The sequence below is a fragment of the Pteropus alecto genome, unplaced genomic scaffold, assembly GCF_000325575.1.
Source record: "Pteropus alecto unplaced genomic scaffold, ASM32557v1 scaffold314, whole genome shotgun sequence".
Classification (NCBI taxonomy): Eukaryota; Metazoa; Chordata; class Mammalia; order Chiroptera; family Pteropodidae; genus Pteropus; species Pteropus alecto.
The window spans coordinates 316,799-336,596 of record NW_006435849.1 but is presented as its reverse complement, the minus strand read 5'-3'; the positions used below and the strand labels follow the sequence as shown (position 1 = coordinate 336,596).

Genomic DNA, 19,798 nt, shown 5'->3' with positions numbered 1-19,798 from the left:
AGGAGAGGAGGATGGACAATACTCCCGCCTCCCATCTCCATGGCCTTTTATTGAGCTTCTCAACAATGCTAGCTTTGTAATTTAATAGTAGTTACTCTCAGATCAGTAGATACAAGCGACGCCAACTCCCAGATTCAGCCTCCAAGCCACCTCCATGCTCTCAGCTAACTTCCTCTTAAGTATCTTTTTCTAGTCCCTAGAGCAAGAAGTCTTGGAATCGGTCAGGCGTATGCGCCCTTCCTGTAACGTGTCCTTGTGTGCAAGTCCACATCTTCTTCCAATGTTCTTGTTGCTCCAAGCACCAGACATCCTGCCAGGACCGCAGGCGTCTCTTACAAAACCCATGTCTTCATTTCTTGTGTGTCTTTCAAAAAATGCATTTCTAAACACAAATATTTTCCCTCCTTGCATAAATGGTAGCATCCCCCACCCACTGACCTCATTTTTGTCACAAGTGCTTTCACTTTGCTGGCTGGTAAGGAGGAATACAACAAACGTCACCTGAGCCCTCCTGGGTGTCTGGTGATGTCACATCATTCACTGTATTTAAGCTAAACTGTAGTGAGTGTCTTTAGACCTACGTCAACCAATAGCTTTTACCTTTTTTATCATCTTTTCTGATTACAAAATGTATGCATGCTCACTCCAGAATTTCGAATATCAAATTTAAAGTCACCAGCAATTTCGATCCAGATAATAATCGCTGTTAATATATTAGTGTTTCTTTCTAGTCTTTTTTCTATCATAGTTTACATACACTATACATTTTGAGAAATTGAAAAATATGTGTATTTCGAAATATGTATTAACAAATATTGGAAAATTGGCATGCATATTACACATACATATATATTTCCAAATATGTGTCAATAGCTAACACTTCCTCAGTCCCTGCTCTGCGTCGTCGCTGTGCTGCTGTTCTTTCAATCCTTACAACGACCCTCTGAGGTAACGCTTATTGTTCCTATTTTGTAAATGCGGCGTCTGATGCACAGGAAGGCTAAGTGACCTGTTCGAAGCCACACATCATGTAGATGGTGGAACAGGAGGGACCAGAGCCAGGTGAATGTGACCCCACGGCTCGGGGTCTAAACTCCTGGGAATTTGTGGTTTGCTTTGTTTTTTAATATCAACTTTACTGGGGTCTAATTTAATACAGCAAAGTCCACCCTTTCTGGGTGTACAGGCCCATGGATTTTGACAGACCCACGTGGCGTGTGCCCAGCACCACGGTCAAGGCACAGGACGTTTGCATTGCCCCGCCCAAGCACGCCCCCGGCACCTGGCAGCCGCTGATCTGCTCTCTGTCACCCTAAAGTAGTTCTTCCTGCTGTCAAATTTCGTGTGAAAGTCAGGTCCGTGCTCCTTTCCGCCTGGCTCCTTTCTCTCAGCGTAATGTTTCTGAGGTTCGTTCACGTGTTTGCCCACATTGGGAACTCTCTCCTTCCGGTCTGAGTGGTTATCCACGCATGACCGCACCGCGGTGTGTTATCCGTTCACCTGCTGGTGGACGCTGGGGTTGTTCCCCGAGTTGGCGATCACGAATAGGACGGTAAGAAGAAGTCGCTGTGTGGACGTGTTTTTGATTTTTTCTGGGTACATACCCAGGAGCCGAGTTGCTGGGTCATGTGATCGGCGCATGCTTAACTTCATAAGGAATTGTCAAATTTTTTTCCAGTGTGGTGGAACCATTCTACGTGCCCACCTGCGGTGTTGAGTTCCTGTTTGTTTGTTCATTTTAACTTTAGCCATTCCAGTGAGTGTGTAATGTTATCTCATTGTGGTTTATTTTGCATTTTTCTGTAACTACTGATGCTTAGTGTTCATTGTATATTCTCTTTGTGAATCATCTGTTCAAACTGCCCATTTTTAATTGGATTGTTTGTTTTCTTATTTGGGGTTATAAATGTTCTTTATACTTTCTATATTTAGTCATTTGTCAAATATATGTATTGTGAATATTTTCGCACATCTTTTCATTTTCTTAACAGTGTTCTTCTCAGAGCATTAGTATGTAACTACGACAAAAGTACACTTTATCAGCGTTATCTATTACGGCTTGTACTTTTGTGTCCTACTTAAGAAATCTTTGCCTACCTCAGGTCACAAAGATCATCTCTTGTGCTATTTTTTCTAGCTTTTTTTTTTAAATATAGTTTGAGCATTACGTTTAGGTCTATGTCTCATTTTTAGTTAATTTTTGTGTACGGTGTAGAGATAAGAGTTAAGGGTCATTTCTTACCATACGGATGTCCAGTAACTTCAGCACCATTTGTTGAAATGACTGTCTTTTCGCCTGTTGAATTACCTTGACATTATTTGTCAAAAAGAAATAGATCGTATATGTGTGGGTTCATTTCTGGACTCTCCCTCCCGATTCATTGATCTGTGGGTCTACCCTTATGCCAATGCCACATTCTTGGTTACTGGAGCTTTCCAGCGAGTTCTGAAATCAGGTATATAAATATTCTAACTTCATTCTTTTCAAAATTGTTTTAACTGCTCTAGGACTTTAAAAAAAATTTTTTTAATTTTAATTAGTTTCAAGTTTACATTCTAGGTCTTTTAAATTTTCAAGTAAATTGTAATGAATATATCTACAAAAATTATGACTATTTCTATAGAGAAAAAAGACCATTTTTTATTTCTTATCTAGTCAGTTTAGATCATTTCTGACTTTCTAGGAATTTGTTCTCATCTAAATTGCCTAATTCATTGGCCTAAACTTGTTCGCAATATTTCCTTGTAATCCTCTGCATTTCCTGTCGTGACGTTAGTGACGTTCCCTTCTTCCTTCTTGATTTTGGATGATAATCATTGTTGTGAGGAGTGAATGAGTTGATACACGTAAGGCCTTAAAATCATTGTCTCGGTGGGGGTGGGGCACTTAGATTTATTATGATGGGAGGATGGATGGACAGATGACTGGATGGCTGGATGGACAGTGTATGATTGAAGCAAGGAAGGGAGGGACAGTGACGGAGTGAATGGAGTCAGTCACAGACACTCATGAGACACCTTCAGACATTTTTATTAGAGGCCTAGAAGGGAGTCTTATGGGGTCTTTCTCTCTGTGCTCCCAGGGGTCACGGTGCCAGGAATAGATCAGATCTGGACGTAGGACAAGGTGACATCACCCTGGATCTCCAGCACGTCCACCCTCGGGAAGGCTGAAAGGCGGTGGGAGTAGTCGAAGAGGTGCTGGCCATTGGCGTAAACCTTGAAGCGATCGTTGCCACAGCGGATGGACAGCTGCAGGGAGGGGGGTGTGAGGCCAGAGCCCGGCCGGAGGCTTGGGAGGGAGGGGAAGAGAGACCCAGACTCACGTCAAAGAACTGGCCAGGACCAAACGGGTTGTGGGGGAGACTCCTCTCCTCGGATCCCCACGAGCCATTCAGATAGCTGTTTCGAACCACGGCGCCTTCGTTCATGCGGACGTTAATGTGCAGGGCCAGGTCCCCTGAGGACTCCACCCTGAAGTTGATGGCAAAGCTGGGGACAGAGAGAGAGATGAAGAGCCAGAAGCGGCCAGCACCTGTTTCCTCGGGGTGGGGCAGCGGGGGAGGAAAGGGCTGAGGACCAGACTCACAGGTCTGAGGGAGGAGGGGCCTGAGGATTCCCGCCTCAGTCTGGGTTCTGTACCTCTGGCCTCTGGGTGGCACGAAGCCCTTGACTATGACGGTTCTTCGGGCTGTGAGGCCCCCTGTCAGTCTCCTTATAAATGGCACAGGCTGTGGGAAGAGAACGTGCGGTCCCATCATCTCTCAGAAGCCAGATGCGGGTACAAATTTTCAGAGAAGGGTCCCTAGTATTTCCAGGAAATGTCCCCAACCCCTGTACCCTGCCTCACGCTGACCTCCAATCCCACCTCTTCCCACCTCCTGCCCCAAACACCTTCTGCCCCCTCTGATCCTACCCCTCTCAGGGCTCCACATGGATCAGGGCCTCCTATCCACCACCATCGGTTCCTGCATCCTCACAAATCGCCCATCTCAGCACCCCAAACTACGCAGGACACCTTACCGGGTTGAAGGTTGGTGGTCCCTCCATGGTCTGTGAAGTGAGGGAGAAGAGAGATTATAGGTGCTGGATTGTTTTTACTGGGGATCTGACCTCTATGACCCCCCTCCCCCCAGTTCTTGCCCCCCCCCGCCACCAGTGGCCACACGGCCTTCCTACTTACAGGCAGGTTACTCGGCGGTGCTTGGCAGCTGTGGCCAGGACCCTGCAAAGATGGAAGGCAGGACTCATGATGGGGGCGGGGTCTTCCGGGGTCCATCACTTCCTTCGGCTGCCCCAAGATGTCCTCAGCCACTGAACCCCCACCTCAAGGGGAAATCCCTCATCCACCATCAGTTACTTACTGGGTATGCTGGAATAGTCATGGGTGTCTGTGGGCACAGAAGAAGGAAGTGATGAGAGGGACCCCGAACTAAGGCCTTGAGGGTGTCAAGGACACTTGGCCTGGGGCTACTACCATTCAAGGGAGCCCTGGAGTCAGAGAGTGGCCCCCAGATGGCTCATTAATGGAGAGGGACTGGCCGTGTTAAGGGACCTCCAGCACACAGTGACTCTCACTCCACCCCTCAGGACAAGCCTGGTACATTCTATTCTTGTACCCTCCCGTATCCTGGCTTCCTGCTGTCCCAGGACCCTCATCAGCCCTCCATTCTCCCCTCAATCCGGAAGCCACAAGATAAAGCGATGAGGCGTACGCTCTCTCAGGCACATGCAGCGGTAGCCCTGCTCACCTAATCCCCAGCCACCAAGTGCCCCCCACTGGGGCAACAAAGAGCCCTTGGAACAGCCAAGTTCCTGCTTCTCCCTTGTCTGTGTCCGGCTCTCTCAGTCTGTGTGTCTCTCTCTGTTCCTGTTTCTCAGTCTCTGTCTCTCTCTGTCTCAATGTCTCTGTGGCTCTCCCTCCCCCACAGCTTCTCACAGGTGATTCCTCCTGCTTGGAACACCTCTCCCTTCCTCTGCTGACTTTTATTCACTCTGTCTCTCTGTTTCCTCCTCTTTCTAATCAACTCCTTTCTGCCTTGACTTCCATTTTAAGCCAGCTGATCTAAAGGCCCTTTAAAAATAGCTTTATTGTTGGTTGTCTTTTTAAAATGCATTGATGAAGCTGATAGTAAAATGAAGCCCATAGGCCCTCGGCCACCTTACAGATGAAGACTTTCCTGATGCTTCCTCATCGAAGAGGCAGAGGAGTGGCCCAAACAGACCCCGTGGCTCTGCCGCCTGCCAGCTCCTTGACCTTGGCCAAGTTACTTAAGCTCTCTGCGCCTCAGGTCCCACACCTGTAAATTGGGGCCGATGATCATCAGAGCACTCCCCCGTGGAGCCCTCAGCAGGAGGACATGTCAAGGGGCTGGAGTTCGGACTTCTCTGAGCAGGTCCAGTGCGCGTGTGCCGGGGCCGTTGTTCTTGTGGACCTGGGAGCGGGGTTGGATGCGTGTCTGTTCAGCTTTCACAGACACTGCCGGGTCTTTTCCAAGGAAGGGATGTGTGGCCGGTCTGCGGCCGCACCAGCGAGCGCAGCGCGCCTGTCTCGTTGGACCTCTTCTGGTGGACGTAGCGGCGACTCTTGGTGTTTCCCAGGTGACTAAAGACGTTCGAATGTGTTTGCTATGTCTATGGTTTATGTTCCTCCTTATCTTCACTTCCTGACTCAACTTACACACCTCCTCCTCCAGAAAGCCCTTCCTTAACACTCCCCAAAGCTCCCCTATGTCCCCCGTGCCGGCCCTGACCGCTTGTGGCCAACAGCATCTGGTAACATAGTAGACTGCCGTGGTCACCTCTGGATCCATGGCATCACCCAGGAAAGGCACTGGCACAGAGCAGGTACTCAGGAAATAAACGAATGTGAGAATGAATTAATTAAAGAAGGAAGCGGCTAAGAGGGGGAGACACCACACACCTGGCTTGGGGGGGGCTGGCCTCCGATGAAGTTGATTGATTGAAGTTCCAGGTCCCCATCTACTTGCAGGTGGGTGACCATCTGTAGGGGGAGCCGGTGCCCGTACTCATAGAATGGATTTCCATTTACCACCACCTGTAGGGCAGGACGAAGTCAGAGTCAACACCCGTGACCTGGGGAAGGTAGAGACAGGAAGCAAAGAACAGGGTTCTTAATAACTTGGGGTTAAAGGCTTGGGGGTGAGCTGGGATAATCTCAGAGTCAGGGATCTTGGAGTCCCTAGGTCAGAGGTCAAGCTGGAGTTGAAAGTCAGCTCACAAATTGATGGATGGCAGAGAATAATTCAGTCTGGGGATGGAGATAAGGAGAGAAGAGAGGCTGAGTCCCAGTTTTGGCACCAAGTAGTTGGGTTCGAAGTCTAGCTCTGACGTGTCTTGGCTGCGTGCCCTCAGGTAAGTCACGTCACCTCTCCGAGCCTTTGTTTCTTCATTTGTAAAATGGGAGCTCACTCTGGGATTGTTGGGAAGATTAAAACCCAGTAAGGCATTGTGAAAATCCTGTGTCGAGCCTTGCTTTGTAACCCTATCTCAATATACTTTAAGTCATCACATTCCAATTATAGCACTAAGTAATGGCCAAGAGCCAGCCCTGCAGGACTGAGCACTTCCTATGTGCTAAGCACTTTACATGGTGATATCAACATGGTGAGTCTCTCAACAGCTCCATGAGGCAAAACAAGGGATCGTCCCTGTTGTTCAAGAAAGCAAAAGCTCCAGGGGGTGGACTGAACAGCTGAAGGTCACACGTGGGGGAGTGGCAAAGCCCAGACCCAAATCCTGGTCTGTCCAACCTCAAATCATGATGTTAACCACCAGTGATGAGGTTAGAAATCTTGTGCCCACAGGAGGGCAAATCGAGTACGGGCAGTTTGTTCAGCCCTGCAGATCCCTTCTAGGAGATTCCTCGCATGGATCGCGTGGGATGAATGGGCACAGGATGTCTGTGAAAGTGTCATTCATGGGGAGCTGGAAGCGGGGATGGAGTGAACTCAGAGTAGGGACACCGGGAGTCCTGCACAACCCTCAGAAGGCGCCGACCAGGTGTGACGGAGCAACACGGGGGCTCCGACACACGGACGATGAGTGAGAAAAGCCGCGGGTGGGATGGCGCAGCGCCGACTGCATACGTGCGCCAGAAACACAAAGGCACAGAAACAGGGCCAGGCCACGAGAAGCCAAGATAAAGGCTACCCCTGGGCACGAGGGGACTGGGAGGGATGTGAGGGGGCTTCTGGGGCTGGAGCGGTTCTGTTTCGAGACCGAGGTGCTGGTTCCATGGGTGCATTCTCTTTGCGAAGAAACATGTGAGTTGTACACGTGTGGTACGCACTTTTCTTACCTGGGTCACACTTGAATAACACACAAAAAATACGTGAGCCTCATTTGGACTCTGATTCAAACATACTGTAGAAAACTACTCCCGTGGCGCCGACGAGATAACTGGAGCGCGGACGGGATGTGGCGACACTAAGGAAGGACTGTCAATTTCTCAGGCGTGAAAATGGCAGCGTGACTGTGTTTACAAAACCTGAAATGTTTATGAATTAAATTGTATGATATCAAGGAGCTGCTTTTAAGTCATATGGGAGGGGAATGTAGGGTAAGGATGAAAGCAGAGGGACGTCGAGTTGACAGCTATTGGAGCTGACCAAGCAGATGAGGGGTTCGCTGTGCTCTGTGCTTCCTTTAGCGTGTGCATTTAGAGTTCTCCAAAATGGGAAAAATACACCAAGGAACAAGACTATCGAGATACGTTAAACGTATTAGAAGCCACTCTGTGGTGGACGAATGGGGATGAGAAAAGGAGATAAAATAAGTTTTTTAATAGTCAGGAAAGAAGGAAAAGAAGAAAGTAAAGTAGGAAGGGAGGGGGAAGAGAAAAGAAAAGAGGAGGGAGGAAGGGAAGGAGGGAGGGACAAAATTGTTTTAAAAACCAATGTCCGGTAAGTTGTATTTTTTTATTCATCTTTAAAAAAAAGTCAGGTCTAGTCATATCGGGGGTATTGTAGTGCTCCGCCAGGACCATGACCACCAGCTCGAAGGCGGCGCCCTTGCGGAAGGGCATGCTCCTTTTCTTCTCCTCGCTGCCCCACTTGCCGTCCTGCTTCGTGTTGAAGACCACCTTGTCCCAGCCATCAAAGCGGGGATTGAAGTGGAAGGCGATGTCGGCCTCAGGGCCCTGTCCCACCGTGAAGTTCACGGCGAACCTGGCGGAACACGAAGAACTGTTCCTCTGGCCCCACCTGCCAGCCCAGGGGACCCAATTCCGGGAAGCCGGCTCTGTCCCACCCTGTTCCAGGGTCCCTGACGAGGCGACCTTGGCACTGTTGACCCGAGACAAGAGGGGGAGGTCTCCCCCTGATTTCCAGGAGGCAGATAACTAACGCCTCCCCTTTGCTCACTTCCTTTCGTTACTAGATCCCTCCCCATCTCCAATTTCAAATAAGACTGCCACTGGGACTCCTGCGTTTCACCCTCCGTCACCACGGGCCAGGCATTGTCTCCGGAACCCTACATCAGTCAGGCTTTGCCACCTCCCTGGCCTTTCCCCACATGCGGCCAGGGGGACCCTGTGAACGTCCAAGTCAGAGCACCTCCCTTCACACCAGTGTCCCCCAAGTTAACTCCACCGGGGCAGGCACACACCCGTGTCAGGGCCTTTGCGCTGGGTGTTCTTTCTGCCTGGACTGCCCTTCCCTCAGACACACCTCAGGTTCCCACCCTCACCTCCTTCAGGTCTTTGCTGAAATGTCCCCTTCCTGGGGAGGCCTTCCCTGGCCACTCTATTTAAAGGGAGAATGACGCGCCCCTCCCCCACCACATCCACTCCCCATCTCCTTTCCCTCCTTATTTGTCTCCACAGCACTTATCGCCATTTGATATATATTTGACTTATTTATTTTTTCATCTGTCTCTGCCACTAGAATGTCAGCTCCGTGTGGGCTGGGATCTTTGTCCTATAGACTGCTCTGTCTGTAGTGCGTAGGCACAAAGCGGGCACACTTAATGAGCAAGGAACAATGAACAAAGAAGCAACAATCCCATGAGGTCAGTTAAATTATTCTCGTCATTTTGAGGCCATAAGAAAAAAAAAATCTAGTCTACAGCCAAACCACCCTGAATGCCCCTGATCATCTGATCTCGGAAGCTAAGCAGAGTCAGGCCTGGTTAGTACTTGGATGGGAAAAAAAAAAATCTAAGACCTTTCTGGGCCGGTGACCTTCATTGATGCTATCACATCCATCATTTCCAATATAACGACCCAGATAGAGGACCACCTCTCATGATGAACCTCCCTGACCTCTCCTAGCCTCCAGCCCCGCCCCCCTTCCCACCTGGTCACCAAGTCCTGGACTCCCCAGACCACAGCTGGTCTTTGGCCACCGGGTGTGGTGGTGTAGAGCCCCACCCGGATGGCAGTGGAGGCAGGTAAGGAGGCTAGAAGCCCCCTGTTCGTAGCCCCCTCCCAGTTGAGCCTGGCCTGGGGGAGGGTCTTACCTTTTCATGTGTTCACTGGCCACTCCTTGGATGTAAACAGACATCCCAATGCTGAGACCACCAGGGATGGGCTTGTTGTAGGGCAGAGTCTGTAAGCAGAAGAGGCTGCGTGAGGGGCCTGGAAGGCCATCCGTCTATTGCAGCCTTTACCCCTCATGGAGAAGCTCCCTCGCCACTCCCTTAAACAAGGGAGGGAAAGCTAACGGGTGAGAGATGGGTGTGACGATGAGGGCTGAGAGTTAGGAATGGACATAAATAGCCTGCATGACAGGGTGGGAGTAAAGCGAGACCCAGGGTCGATATTAGATAAATCAGACTCAGGGCTCTGGCACGCGCCTCCAAAGTTCGGGGTGAGAGTAAACTGGTGTGTAAGGGTCCGGGTGGAGCTAAGCCAGGGCCTGAGCTGAGTAAGGCCTGGGCTGCTGTCTCACCGGGTTGTAGGCGGGCTGGTAGCCGGGAGCAGGGATGTAGGCCATCCTGAGAAGCTGAGCTGGCGACTCGTCCTGTGAGAAGAGCTGCGGGATTGAGGAATGGTGCAGAGGGCAGGTGGTGGCTGGCTCTTATAGCTGAAGATAAGGGAGTGGCCAGCAGGGCAGGGTCCACAGAGGTCCCTCTTCTGGATACCCTAGGCTCATGTCTTCTCCTAGGGCACTCCCTGGTTCCCCTTCTCTCAGCAGCCTTCGTGGTAAACAGCCAGAACCCAGATCATCTGGGCCAGGCCTGGGGGGCTTAGGGCAGGGCAGGGACCCCTTCCCTGGGCCCTTCTGCAAAGAGGGAGTGCTAGCGAACTTCAGCCTCACCCACGCCTTATCAGAGCCCATACCCCTGCCAGGCCCTTTGTTAGCAGATGGAGGGTGAGGCCAGGCAGACTGGGCAAGGCAGGGCTGCAGGAGTGGCCCAGGACAGGTGGGCAACAGAAGCATGTGAAAGCAGGGAGGAACTGGGTGCTCTTGACACTCCAGGAACTGTGAAAGGACTTCAATTGACTGTGTGCCTATTATGTGCCATTACCATGACTATTGTATACATAGTGGTTTAGATCACTGACTTCTGCAGCCGGAAGTTCTAGGTTCAAATCCTGCCTCTGCTACTTCCTGGCTGTGAGATCTTGGATTAGTGCCTTAACCTCATTTTGCCCATCTTTAAAATGGGGATATTAATAGTTTCAACCCCATAGGGTCCCTGAAAGGAACCACTAAGCTAATAAATGCTCAGAACAGGACTTGATATATAGAAGGCACTAAATTAGTGCTTGGTCTCTTGTATTCATTCCAAACATAGAACCAGAAGGGTGGAATCATATATGGATGAGACTATCCAAAGCTTAATGAAACAAGGCAGTTGGCTGGAGATTGGGTAGCAGCGGAACCCTGGGGAGACACTAGCACCAGGTCCCACTATGCAGTGAGTAGGGGCCACGCAGGGCGACCACTGCCCCCAAGCCTGGAGCAGGCAGGGAAACCACCTGCAGCCTTTGAGCCCAGATAGCCATGTGACTTTTGTTTGCTCTACCCTGTCAGACTTTCTACTGCCCCTGGCCTGTCCACTGCCAGCTCTGAATGGCTCCTATTCCCATTGGTCAAAGCTGTCTCCCCATCCTCTCTCTGAGGAGCTTGGAGCCCCCAGGCACATCTTAGACCCTTGCTGCCTCTCCCCTCTCTCCAATAAGGACACCAGGTTCTTGACATTGTTTTATTGTTTGTGGGCTGAAGATAAGCGCGTGGGCATGAGGGAATCAATGTCATAAAATTATAAACTGGGAGGCTGGGCGAGAAGGAAGTGAGGTGACCATTTTCACTAATCCTCCCTCTCTGTGGATGAAGAAACACAGGTATGAGCTGCGCAAGGCCAGGGCCTGTGATGTGGGGGCTCTTAGAGCTTGGGGAAGGTTAAGGTTTTCAGGTCCTTCTTCTCCATCATGGCCTGGATGAACTTCATGATGTCCTGGGTCTGCAGCATGCTCATGTTCCAGGAAGCCTGGATAAGGAGGGCAATGGGTAATGGAAAGGACAGGGCAAGGCTGGAGTTGGACTAATGAAAACAGGGGACATAGCAGCGCACCGATCAGAGGACAAGGCCTGCAGAGGCCGCTGAGCTCTGACCGGTTGCTCTGGGATCAAAGAAGGGATGCGATTGGTCAGATGAAGAGCCTCACCATGTAGTTAAGGCCATCAGCCACCGAATGGTCGCGGGAGTAGAGTAGATTGACTTTGGTGCTCTGAACCGCCACAGGGCTCTTGGTGGAAATCTCCGCCGCCAGGGCGAAGGCTGTGTCAAGCATGACCTCTTTGTCTGGGAACACCCGGCTGCGGATGAAGGAATGAAGGGCTCTGGCAATCAGGAATGGGGATCTGAGAAGGGCTTTCTCCCCTCCCTCCCACGGAAGAAGTGGCCAATCATGGTAGAAAGAGGAAGACACACCCCTCTGAAATGGACCAATCAGAGCAGGGCAAGAGACTCCAGAATAAAGAACTGACCACTCAGAAAGAGGAAGCCACTTGGAACCCATGAGTGAGTATTCACTGGGACTCAGAGAACCCCACCCAGGCCCGGATGCCCTTGAACAATTCACCAACCCCAGCTGTGGCCCTACCTGACCAGCCCACTGCCAAGGGCTTCATCAGCCATCATCTTGCGCGCGGTGAAGACCAGCTCGTTGACCAGGCTTCAGGAGGGCAGGGCGTATCAGCAGATGGTGGTCATCAAGGGTCAGGAGATGCCCTGTGGTCCCCTCCCTCAAGGGTCTCCCCACTCACCTCTGGTTCCCGATGATTCTGGGCAGACGCTGCAGTGTTCCCGTATCGGGTGCCAAACCCACGTCGACCTCCTGGGGGGAGCAATCACATCAGTGCTTGGTTTCTGCCCAAAATTGCCCCCATGCAACCTCGATGCCAGTGAAATTCTGCACTTACTGCAAGGTCGCACTCCACTCCACCTCAGACACCCCTCGCTCCATACTCCATTCCATTCCCATCCACACACTTTCACCCATGGAGGTTCCTTCAGTCTAGATTAGAGCCCGCCTTCCAATTCCTCTGCCCTCCCAATTCTTCCAGGTCAGCCATGTCTGCCTCCAGGGGGAAGTCCTCCTTAACCCCCCTCACCTTACCCCTTGACTGCATCCATGGGCTCCCTCCTGCCTCCTGCCCTCTCCAGCACTGACCCCATAATGTAGCACCCCCAGCCTCACTCCTGCTCCCATACCTTTACTCACTCCTGACCTCACCTGGACTACATGATCTACTCTTGACTTCCATGGCCAAGCCTTACTTTTTAAGGGTCAATTCTGAAAAACTCTTCCATGAAGCGCTCCAGGTTCACTCCAGGCCCTCCCTGCAACCATCCCCTTAGCCTGCACTGTCCCTCCTCTGCCCTTACTCTGCCACTTATTACCCAGCTCCACACCAGACCCGAGGAAGCAGAAGCTCATCAGGGAGATGACTCACCTTCACCTGGAAGAAAGCATCCTGGGCACAGTACCGGATGTCACAGGCAGTGATGAGGTCTATGCCTGGTAGGTAGAGGCCAGGGACACTAAACAACCACAGGGACCAACCCCTCCTCCCAGGTCGTGGGGGTTGCACCTTGGGACAAAGTCTAACTAGCAACAGATCTGAGGCTGGAGGTCATTGGCTGAGGTGAAAGAGCAAACAAAGTAAATGCCCAGATGCGTGGTAGATGCAGACTCACCTCCGCCGATGCAGCCCCCATGGATGGCTGCGATCACGGGCTTAGGGCACTGGAAGGGAACAGGAGGGGCAGAGTCAGGGTTGACCCATGAGAGGTGGGCAGGAGGGATGCCCTGCCAGGCTCCCAGCGTCACCTTCTCAATGACATTGAAGCTCTCTTGGTATCTGGAGATAAGAAGACGGAGTTGCCAGCTGATGCGGGCCACATCATCTCCTTGGACCTGAAGGATTTCTGGACCCAAGTCCGTGAGGTCAATACCTGGCAGGGGAGGTGAGAGGAGGCTCACATAGCATCCCAGGCCCTACCCATTGCTCCAGCTAGAGGGCAAAACCCAGGCTCAGCGGATTCGAACCCCCAAACCACCACAGTGGAGAAAGCAACTCACATAGGACTTAGCAAGGGATTACATACGGGGTATAAAATAAATAAAAGCTAACATTTATTGAGCCATTACCCATTTTGTCCTCAGAACAACCCTATGAGATGGGTCCTATTACTATGTCTATTTGGGGGGGGTGGTGGTAAACTGAGGCACGGAGTGTTTAAGTTACTTGCCCAAGGCCACACTGGCTTGTGAGTGAGTAGTGGAGCTGGGCTTTTGCACCCAGAACCGTCCAGCCGGCTCCAGGGTCATGCTTTTCACCGTTATGCCAGCCCGCCCAGAGTCAAGGTTTTTGCTTTGAGCAAATGAGTCAATGATGGTGATGCTTTGTGAGATGGGCAGGCGGGAGATGGAGCAATTTGGAGGGATCCAACTGCAGACAATTCCAAATCTGATATTTCCTCCTCTATTCAGTCTCCACGACCGCTACTCTGGCCACCATCATGTTCCTGGATCTCCCGCTTCCACCCCGGTGCCTACGGTCTGCTCCCCAAACACAGCCAGAGGGAACCTGTGTACAGCTCCCCTCCCACCCCGCTTACTTAGAATAAAATGCAAGGTCTTTGCCAACACCTGGCCGGCCCTGCATGAACTTCATTCCCCAGCTATTCCTTTGGGCACGCAGGCCTCCAGCCCTCGCTCCGACAGCACAGCACACTGCCTTCCCAGGGCCTTCGTGCCCCCTGCTCCTTCTGCCTAGAACAGTCCTTCCCCCTGCAATGGTCACAAGACTACCACTCTGTGCAGGCCACAGCTCAAAGGTCACCTCCTCAGAAAGGTCCACTCTGGCTCCGTGGCAGACCCCGTGCTAGGTCCTTTCTCCGCCTGTCCTACACTGCCCTCTCGTTATCACGTAATTCTGTGCTTATCTCATTTAGTGCATCTCCCTTTCTCAGATGTGAGCTCCAGGAGCAGAGGAATGTTTGTCTTTTTGTCCACCACTGTATCCCCCATTGCCTCAACGGGGCCTAGTACACAGGAGGTGCTCAGTAAGTGAGGAATTCAGACAATCCCTGCCCTCATGTAATCGCCCTTCTTTGGGAGAGATAAATAAATAAAATACATTTTGTCAGATGGTGGTAAGTGGAGAGTAGAGTGGAGTGTGTGTGTGTGTGTGTGTGTGTGTGTGTGTGTGTGTGTGTGTGTGTACAGTGAAGGCTGCTGCAGTATTCAGTTGGGGGGGCAGGAACCCTCTCACTGAAAAAGTGTTATCTGAGTAAAGATCTGAAGGAGAGACAAGGAGCTATAGGCACGACTGGGAGAAGAGTTCCAAATGTCAGGAACGGCCAGTGCAAAGGCCCGGTGGTAGGAATGCCCCAGGTCTGGCCAGGTAGATGGAGTGGAGTAAGTAAGGGGGAAAGGAGGAAGAGTCAAGGTCGGAGATGAGACAGGCGCCGGCCATGAGGGCCTTCGTGGGCCAAGGGACACACTTAGCTTTTACTCTGAGTGAAGACAGAGCCATGGGATCGATCGATCGGCCACACCCGACTCCGAGGCTTCCCGGACTCCACAGCCGGTTTCAACAGCTGAGCCCAGAGGAGCGCTGGCTCAGGGTGGCGCTGAATTTGTGCAAGTTGAATACGTTTAAGACAGGACCCGCCTCTGTGACCCTGGCCTGATCGCTTCATCTTCTGGACCTGAGGTTTCTTCTCTGTAAAATGAGGGTAAAACCCTCCCAAAAGCTGATGGGACTGTAAGGTTTCAAGGACACAGAGCCTAAGGCACTCTGCACAGTGCCCGGCACATATGGCACCACAGTATATTACTATATACTCCATTTCAGTGCAGGCCAGAATCGCCTGGACTAGTCCAAGGGCATCTATCTGCTCGATTCCACGCCACGCCTAAGAAGCCGGCAGGACTCAACAAGAGCCATGCTTATTCCCAGCACAAGCACAGCTTGGCCTCGTCCAATCCCTCCTACTACTGTTTTTTTTGGTTTACCCGCCCTGCCTGGACCTGCAGACACTGGCTTTTGCAACTCCTTGAAGTAAAGGGCCCCCGATCAGGATTCAAGGGGTCCCCCTTCACAGTGCGAAAGAACTATTCACTACAGGAGTCCCCTATTTTGTTCCCCTGTGAACCTCCAAATGTTGCAGATATCATTCAAGATCATAATGAAGTTATACGTCATCATAAATTATAACAGCTACATCGATAAAAGTTGTCCATGTATTAACATTTTGTGGGTATTCGCTCATTCAATCCTCGGAGCAACCCGATGTCAGGGCTAGTGTCAGCTCCATTCTCATCGGATGAGGAACTGGCAGCGCAGACAGGCACAAGTGGGAGGCGGCTGGCTGGCTGCTGGGGCCGGAGCCTCGCTTTGAACCACGTTCCAGATACCGGGCTATGGTCGGTCACTTAATGGTTACAGCAAGGGCTCTGCGGCCAGGCAGCCTGGGTTCAAAAATCCCAGCTCTGCCACTTACGCCCGTGAGAGCTGGGCAAGTTTCTTCTCTCTCTGGGCCTCGGTTTCCTCACGTATAAAATGGGGAGATAACTGAACTTGTCTCGTAGGGTTGTAGTAAGAATGAATTAATATGTGCGAAGTGCTTAGACACTCCACGAAAGCCAAATCGCTGCGGGCCAGTTCTGTTCTTTTTTCTTTTCTTTTTAATTAGCAGCTCCACCCTATCATTGAAACTACGAATGAAACTGAGTGTCCTTTCTTGCCTCAGTGTCTGGCTGCTGAAAATGGGACGAGCGAGCCGGCCACAATCAGCTGGGAGCCAAAAGATCGGGGCCGTGGGCCTGGCACAGCTACAGATGGGACCCTTCCTTCTCTAGCACTTCTCGGGCACGCGCTCCGTGATGCCAGAAACCTGACTCTAGGTCCCTTGCACCCAAGAAGGGGCCGACTGGCATGGGAGTATCTTCTTTCTGAATGTTTGTTGAAACAGAGAGAGGGAAAGGTGAAGATGTTAACAGAGGAAACAGAAAGAAATAGGTTGTTTGCTGTCTGTCTCCCCCACTGAGCTGGGAACTCCATGAGAGCAAGGCCCAGAGCAGTCTCGGTCGCCGCTGAGTCCCCGGAACTGGGCTGCGTCCTGCGAAAGTCAATGTATGTTCAGGTGTGGACCCTCTCACAGTTGACTGACAACTATGGGCTCTGGTTGGACAAGATGCAAACAACTGCTGGATGGCACAGGGAAGATTCTGGAGAGTTATCACTTAAAAGAAAGTTCTGGACTGAGTTACCTGCTTTTAAAGCTTTTAGCCTGAAGCCAAGCTGAAGTTGTGCTTGAAGAACCAGGGGACAGAATCAGGGTGACCCTAGCTGCTGGAAAGTGAGGGAGTAAATTCCAGAAAGGAGACAGCCAGAGAGGGGAGCCCCAAATTCTGTGTATAAGTTCCTCCCAAATCGCTTGCTGACCCATGAGTCATGCATGCAATCCAGAAAGAGATTTAAAAAGTGATTCCAACTAAACTGCTCAAACAGCAAACTCAACACTCTTTGGAGTTAGATAATAGGATCCAGACTTTCCACAGCATCTTCTTGCAATATCCCACTATCCAGGTTACAAATGCAAAGAAACAGGAATATGAGACCCATTCTCTTCAAAAGAAAATAGAGATTGACCCCTAGGCGACCCAGATGTTGGTATTAAGAGACAAAGATTTTAAAGCAGCCATTTTAACTATTCTTAATGGCACAAAGAAAGATATGCTCATGATAAATAAAAAGATATGAAACTTTGGCAGAGAAATGAAAAATATAAAAAAGAACCAAATGGAGATTTGAGAACAGACATGTAATTGGAAATCAATTCTTCTGTGTTGAATAATTGCATGAAAGCATGTTATTATAACACACTTAACTGACACACAAAAAAACAAACACTGAGGGGTAGCTCCATAGTGTAGTGGTTAGCATGTCTGCTTTATATGCAGAAGGTCCTGGGTTCGCACCCCAGGTGGAGCCATGGACCATATCCTGGGTGCACCGGGCCTCCCGAGCGCACCAGGAGTGCCAGGCCCCAGGCGAGCCAGGCCCCAGGTACAGCGTGTGGGAGGAGATGCCCGGCCTTAAGAGATCCAGTACTTGAAGTGAGGAGAGTAGGTGAGGGGTGGAAGTGAGGAGAGTAGGTGAGGGGTGGAAGTGAGGAGAGTAGGTGAGGGGTGGAAGTGAGGAGAGTAGGTGAGGGGTGGAAGTGAGGAGAGTAGGTCAGGGGTGGAAGTGAGGAGAGTAGGTCAGGGGTGGAAGTGTGGGGAAGAGTTAAAGAGGAGAAACAAACAAATACTGAGAGGTTAAGGGCCTTGGTCAAGGCCACAGATCCAGCATGGAAACCCAGACTTCAGAGCCCATGATCCTGTCATGTTCTGTTGGACTACTTTCCATATTTGAATGTTTTAAATTTTAAAAAATGAGAAAAGGGGAAGTTAGAAACTGCTGAAAACTCTAATTAAGAAGCATTGCTCTATACTTTAAACTAATTTAAATATGTAAATATATACTTTTTTAAAAAGCATTGCTCTATTCCCTGGAACAGGAAAGTCTGGAAGGGGTGGGTAGGGAGAGCACCTGGTACCTGCAGTAAACATTTTTCCTCCACCAGAGATAACCACAGTCCGACAGTCCGCATCTTGGGCTATCTTGTTGAAGCATTCCACCATCTCCCTGTGGAGAAGCAAAGAGTGAAGGGCTGTTTCTGGGGTGGCGATCCCCTGCCCTCACGTCCAACTGTCCCCCATTGCCCCACCCCTGCCCAGTCCCTCAGCCCCTGCCTCCTCCTGCAGGGAAGCCTCCAGAATCTGCAGGCCAGACCTCCAGAAGGCTTTGTTCATGGCATTCCTCTTCTCCGGCCGGTTTAGCTCTACATGCAGAACGTGTCTCTGGGCAACTGTCACCCGAAGGGTCTCATAGTTGTGGTCTGGGGCTTTGCTAGGGGCTGCTCTGGAGGCCTCCTCTTGTGCAGAGGAGCCCAGGGGGCGAAGGTTAAGGTTGAAACCCAAGTGGGTGGGGGCTATTAGTCCTGGGGAGACAAAGGAAGAGACTTTGATGGACCCAGATTGGTGACACAGCACCTTCAAGAGCAGAGGGCATATATCTCAATGATACTAGACTGGGGAACACAGGACCCTTAGAGATCTCAGTTTAGAAAGATAGAGTTTAAGATTAGGGGTGCACTTATCGGTGACCTCAGTCTGAGGACTACCTCAGCCCCTTGATCATGGTGAAGAATTTTCACTCAAAAAGCTAACCTTATAATCAGCTCTTTGTTCTGCTTCTGTAGATATGCTTGCTACATAGGCTGTAGGGCCAGGCGACCTTGACATTAACTAAAGACAGCCTCCCTTTTGCTTGTTCTGTCTAAACAACAAATCTAACTGCCTGTGCCCCATAGCAACTCCCCTGCTTTGTCACCACCTTAGGACAAATTAACCAACTGGCCCATGCCAAATAAGCCCTGTATAAGCAAAGTTGCGTCAGAGCTCCCTCTCCTCCCAGATGTTCAGAGCGCTAGCTCCACTGGAGCAGTAAACATGAGATATCCAACTCTCCTCGTGCTGCCTGGTTTCTCGCAGGTCAGATTTTTGCAACATTTCTGCAACAGCGGGACTGACTCCAGATTGGGAACAGTGAGCCATCAGCGACCCATCTGTAAAACAGTCCTACAGAACTGGGGAGCCTTTTGGATGGGAACACAGGGACCCCTGAGTTTAAGAGGATCGGACACCTGGAGCAGGCCTCCGTTTCCTATGACCTCTATGACAACATGACGGCGCAGCGAACCCCAAGAGGTCGAGGTGACTCACGCCATATCAGCCGGTCGCGGAGTCTGCGAAAAACCGCCATTGCTCTCGGGATTGCTGCAGAATGGCTGCAGTAACCCGACAGGGGGAAGTCAAAGGGGCGGGGACAAAAGACCGCCATGTTGGGCGAGGGCATCGATGCAGCTTGAGAGCGGCGACGCCTCTCCTCTCGCCATTTTTACTAAGGGCAACCGGAAATAGCCTCGATTCGTCGGCTGAGTTACAGAGCGGCTTAGAAATGGACCCTTTGACCCAGGAGGAATCTGGACAAAAAAAATCATTCATGCAGCTGCCGGACATTTCTGTATAAAGTTCATCACAGCGCTCTTTTGTAATGGTGTTGAAATTAGGGACAGCTGAAATGTCTAAGGACGTAACAGCAGAATAACTGCAGCCTTACAAGTTTGTAGTCATGCACTTGTACCACGTTAAAAAGAAAAATTATTTATCTAATACTGTTTTCCCACATTAAGGTAATGGAAATGTAGA

General features: G+C 50.8%; 2 protein-coding genes across 2 annotated transcripts; both read right to left on the bottom strand.

Moving 5' to 3' along the window:
- Positions 1–3,015: 3,015 nt before the first annotated feature.
- Positions 3,016–11,015, bottom strand: LOC102883724 (galectin-4). The gene is made up of 10 exons (XM_006911705.3): positions 9,912–11,015; positions 9,481–9,569; positions 7,987–8,189; positions 5,924–6,060; positions 4,365–4,391; positions 4,184–4,225; positions 4,024–4,053; positions 3,643–3,731; positions 3,327–3,492; positions 3,016–3,252 (listed from the first exon to the last, which is right to left on the bottom strand). Exons 1-10 carry the CDS (start codon positions 9,954–9,956, stop codon positions 3,106–3,108), a joined length of 975 nt encoding a protein of 324 aa, XP_006911767.1. The 5' UTR covers positions 9,957–11,015; the 3' UTR covers positions 3,016–3,105.
- Positions 11,016–11,158: 143 nt separating this feature from the next.
- On the bottom strand, positions 11,159–19,445 carry ECH1 (enoyl-CoA hydratase 1). Its single transcript, XM_006911704.2, has 10 exons — positions 19,313–19,445; positions 18,321–18,528; positions 18,085–18,173; positions 13,304–13,428; positions 13,171–13,219; positions 12,927–12,991; positions 12,237–12,307; positions 12,074–12,145; positions 11,636–11,786; positions 11,159–11,457 (listed from the first exon to the last, which is right to left on the bottom strand). Exons 1-10 carry the CDS (start codon positions 19,443–19,445, stop codon positions 11,353–11,355), a joined length of 1,068 nt encoding a protein of 355 aa, XP_006911766.2. The 3' UTR covers positions 11,159–11,352.
- Between the last annotated feature and the right edge of the window lie 353 nt (positions 19,446–19,798).

Coding starts and splice junctions, on each gene's coding strand:
- LOC102883724 (XM_006911705.3), bottom strand. CDS start 9,956: ATGGCCTACATCCCTGCTCCCGGCTACCAGCCCGCCTACAACCCG. Junction 4,226..4,364: donor TGACTATTCCAGCATACCCA/GTAAGTAACTGA, acceptor CCATCTTTGCAG/GGTCCTGGCCACAGCTGCCA. Junction 4,054..4,183: donor CACCGCCGAGTAACCTGCCT/GTAAGTAGGAAG, acceptor CTCACTTCACAG/ACCATGGAGGGACCACCAAC.
- ECH1 (XM_006911704.2), bottom strand. CDS start 19,445: ATGCCCTCGCCCAACATGGCGGTCTTTTGTCCCCGCCCCTTTGACTTC. Junction 12,992..13,170: donor TGGGGGCTGCATCGGCGGAG/GTGAGTCTGCAT, acceptor TCTACCTACCAG/GCATAGACCTCATCACTGCC. Junction 11,787..12,073: donor CTTGGCAGTGGGCTGGTCAG/GTAGGGCCACAG, acceptor CTTCATCCGCAG/CCGGGTGTTCCCAGACAAAG.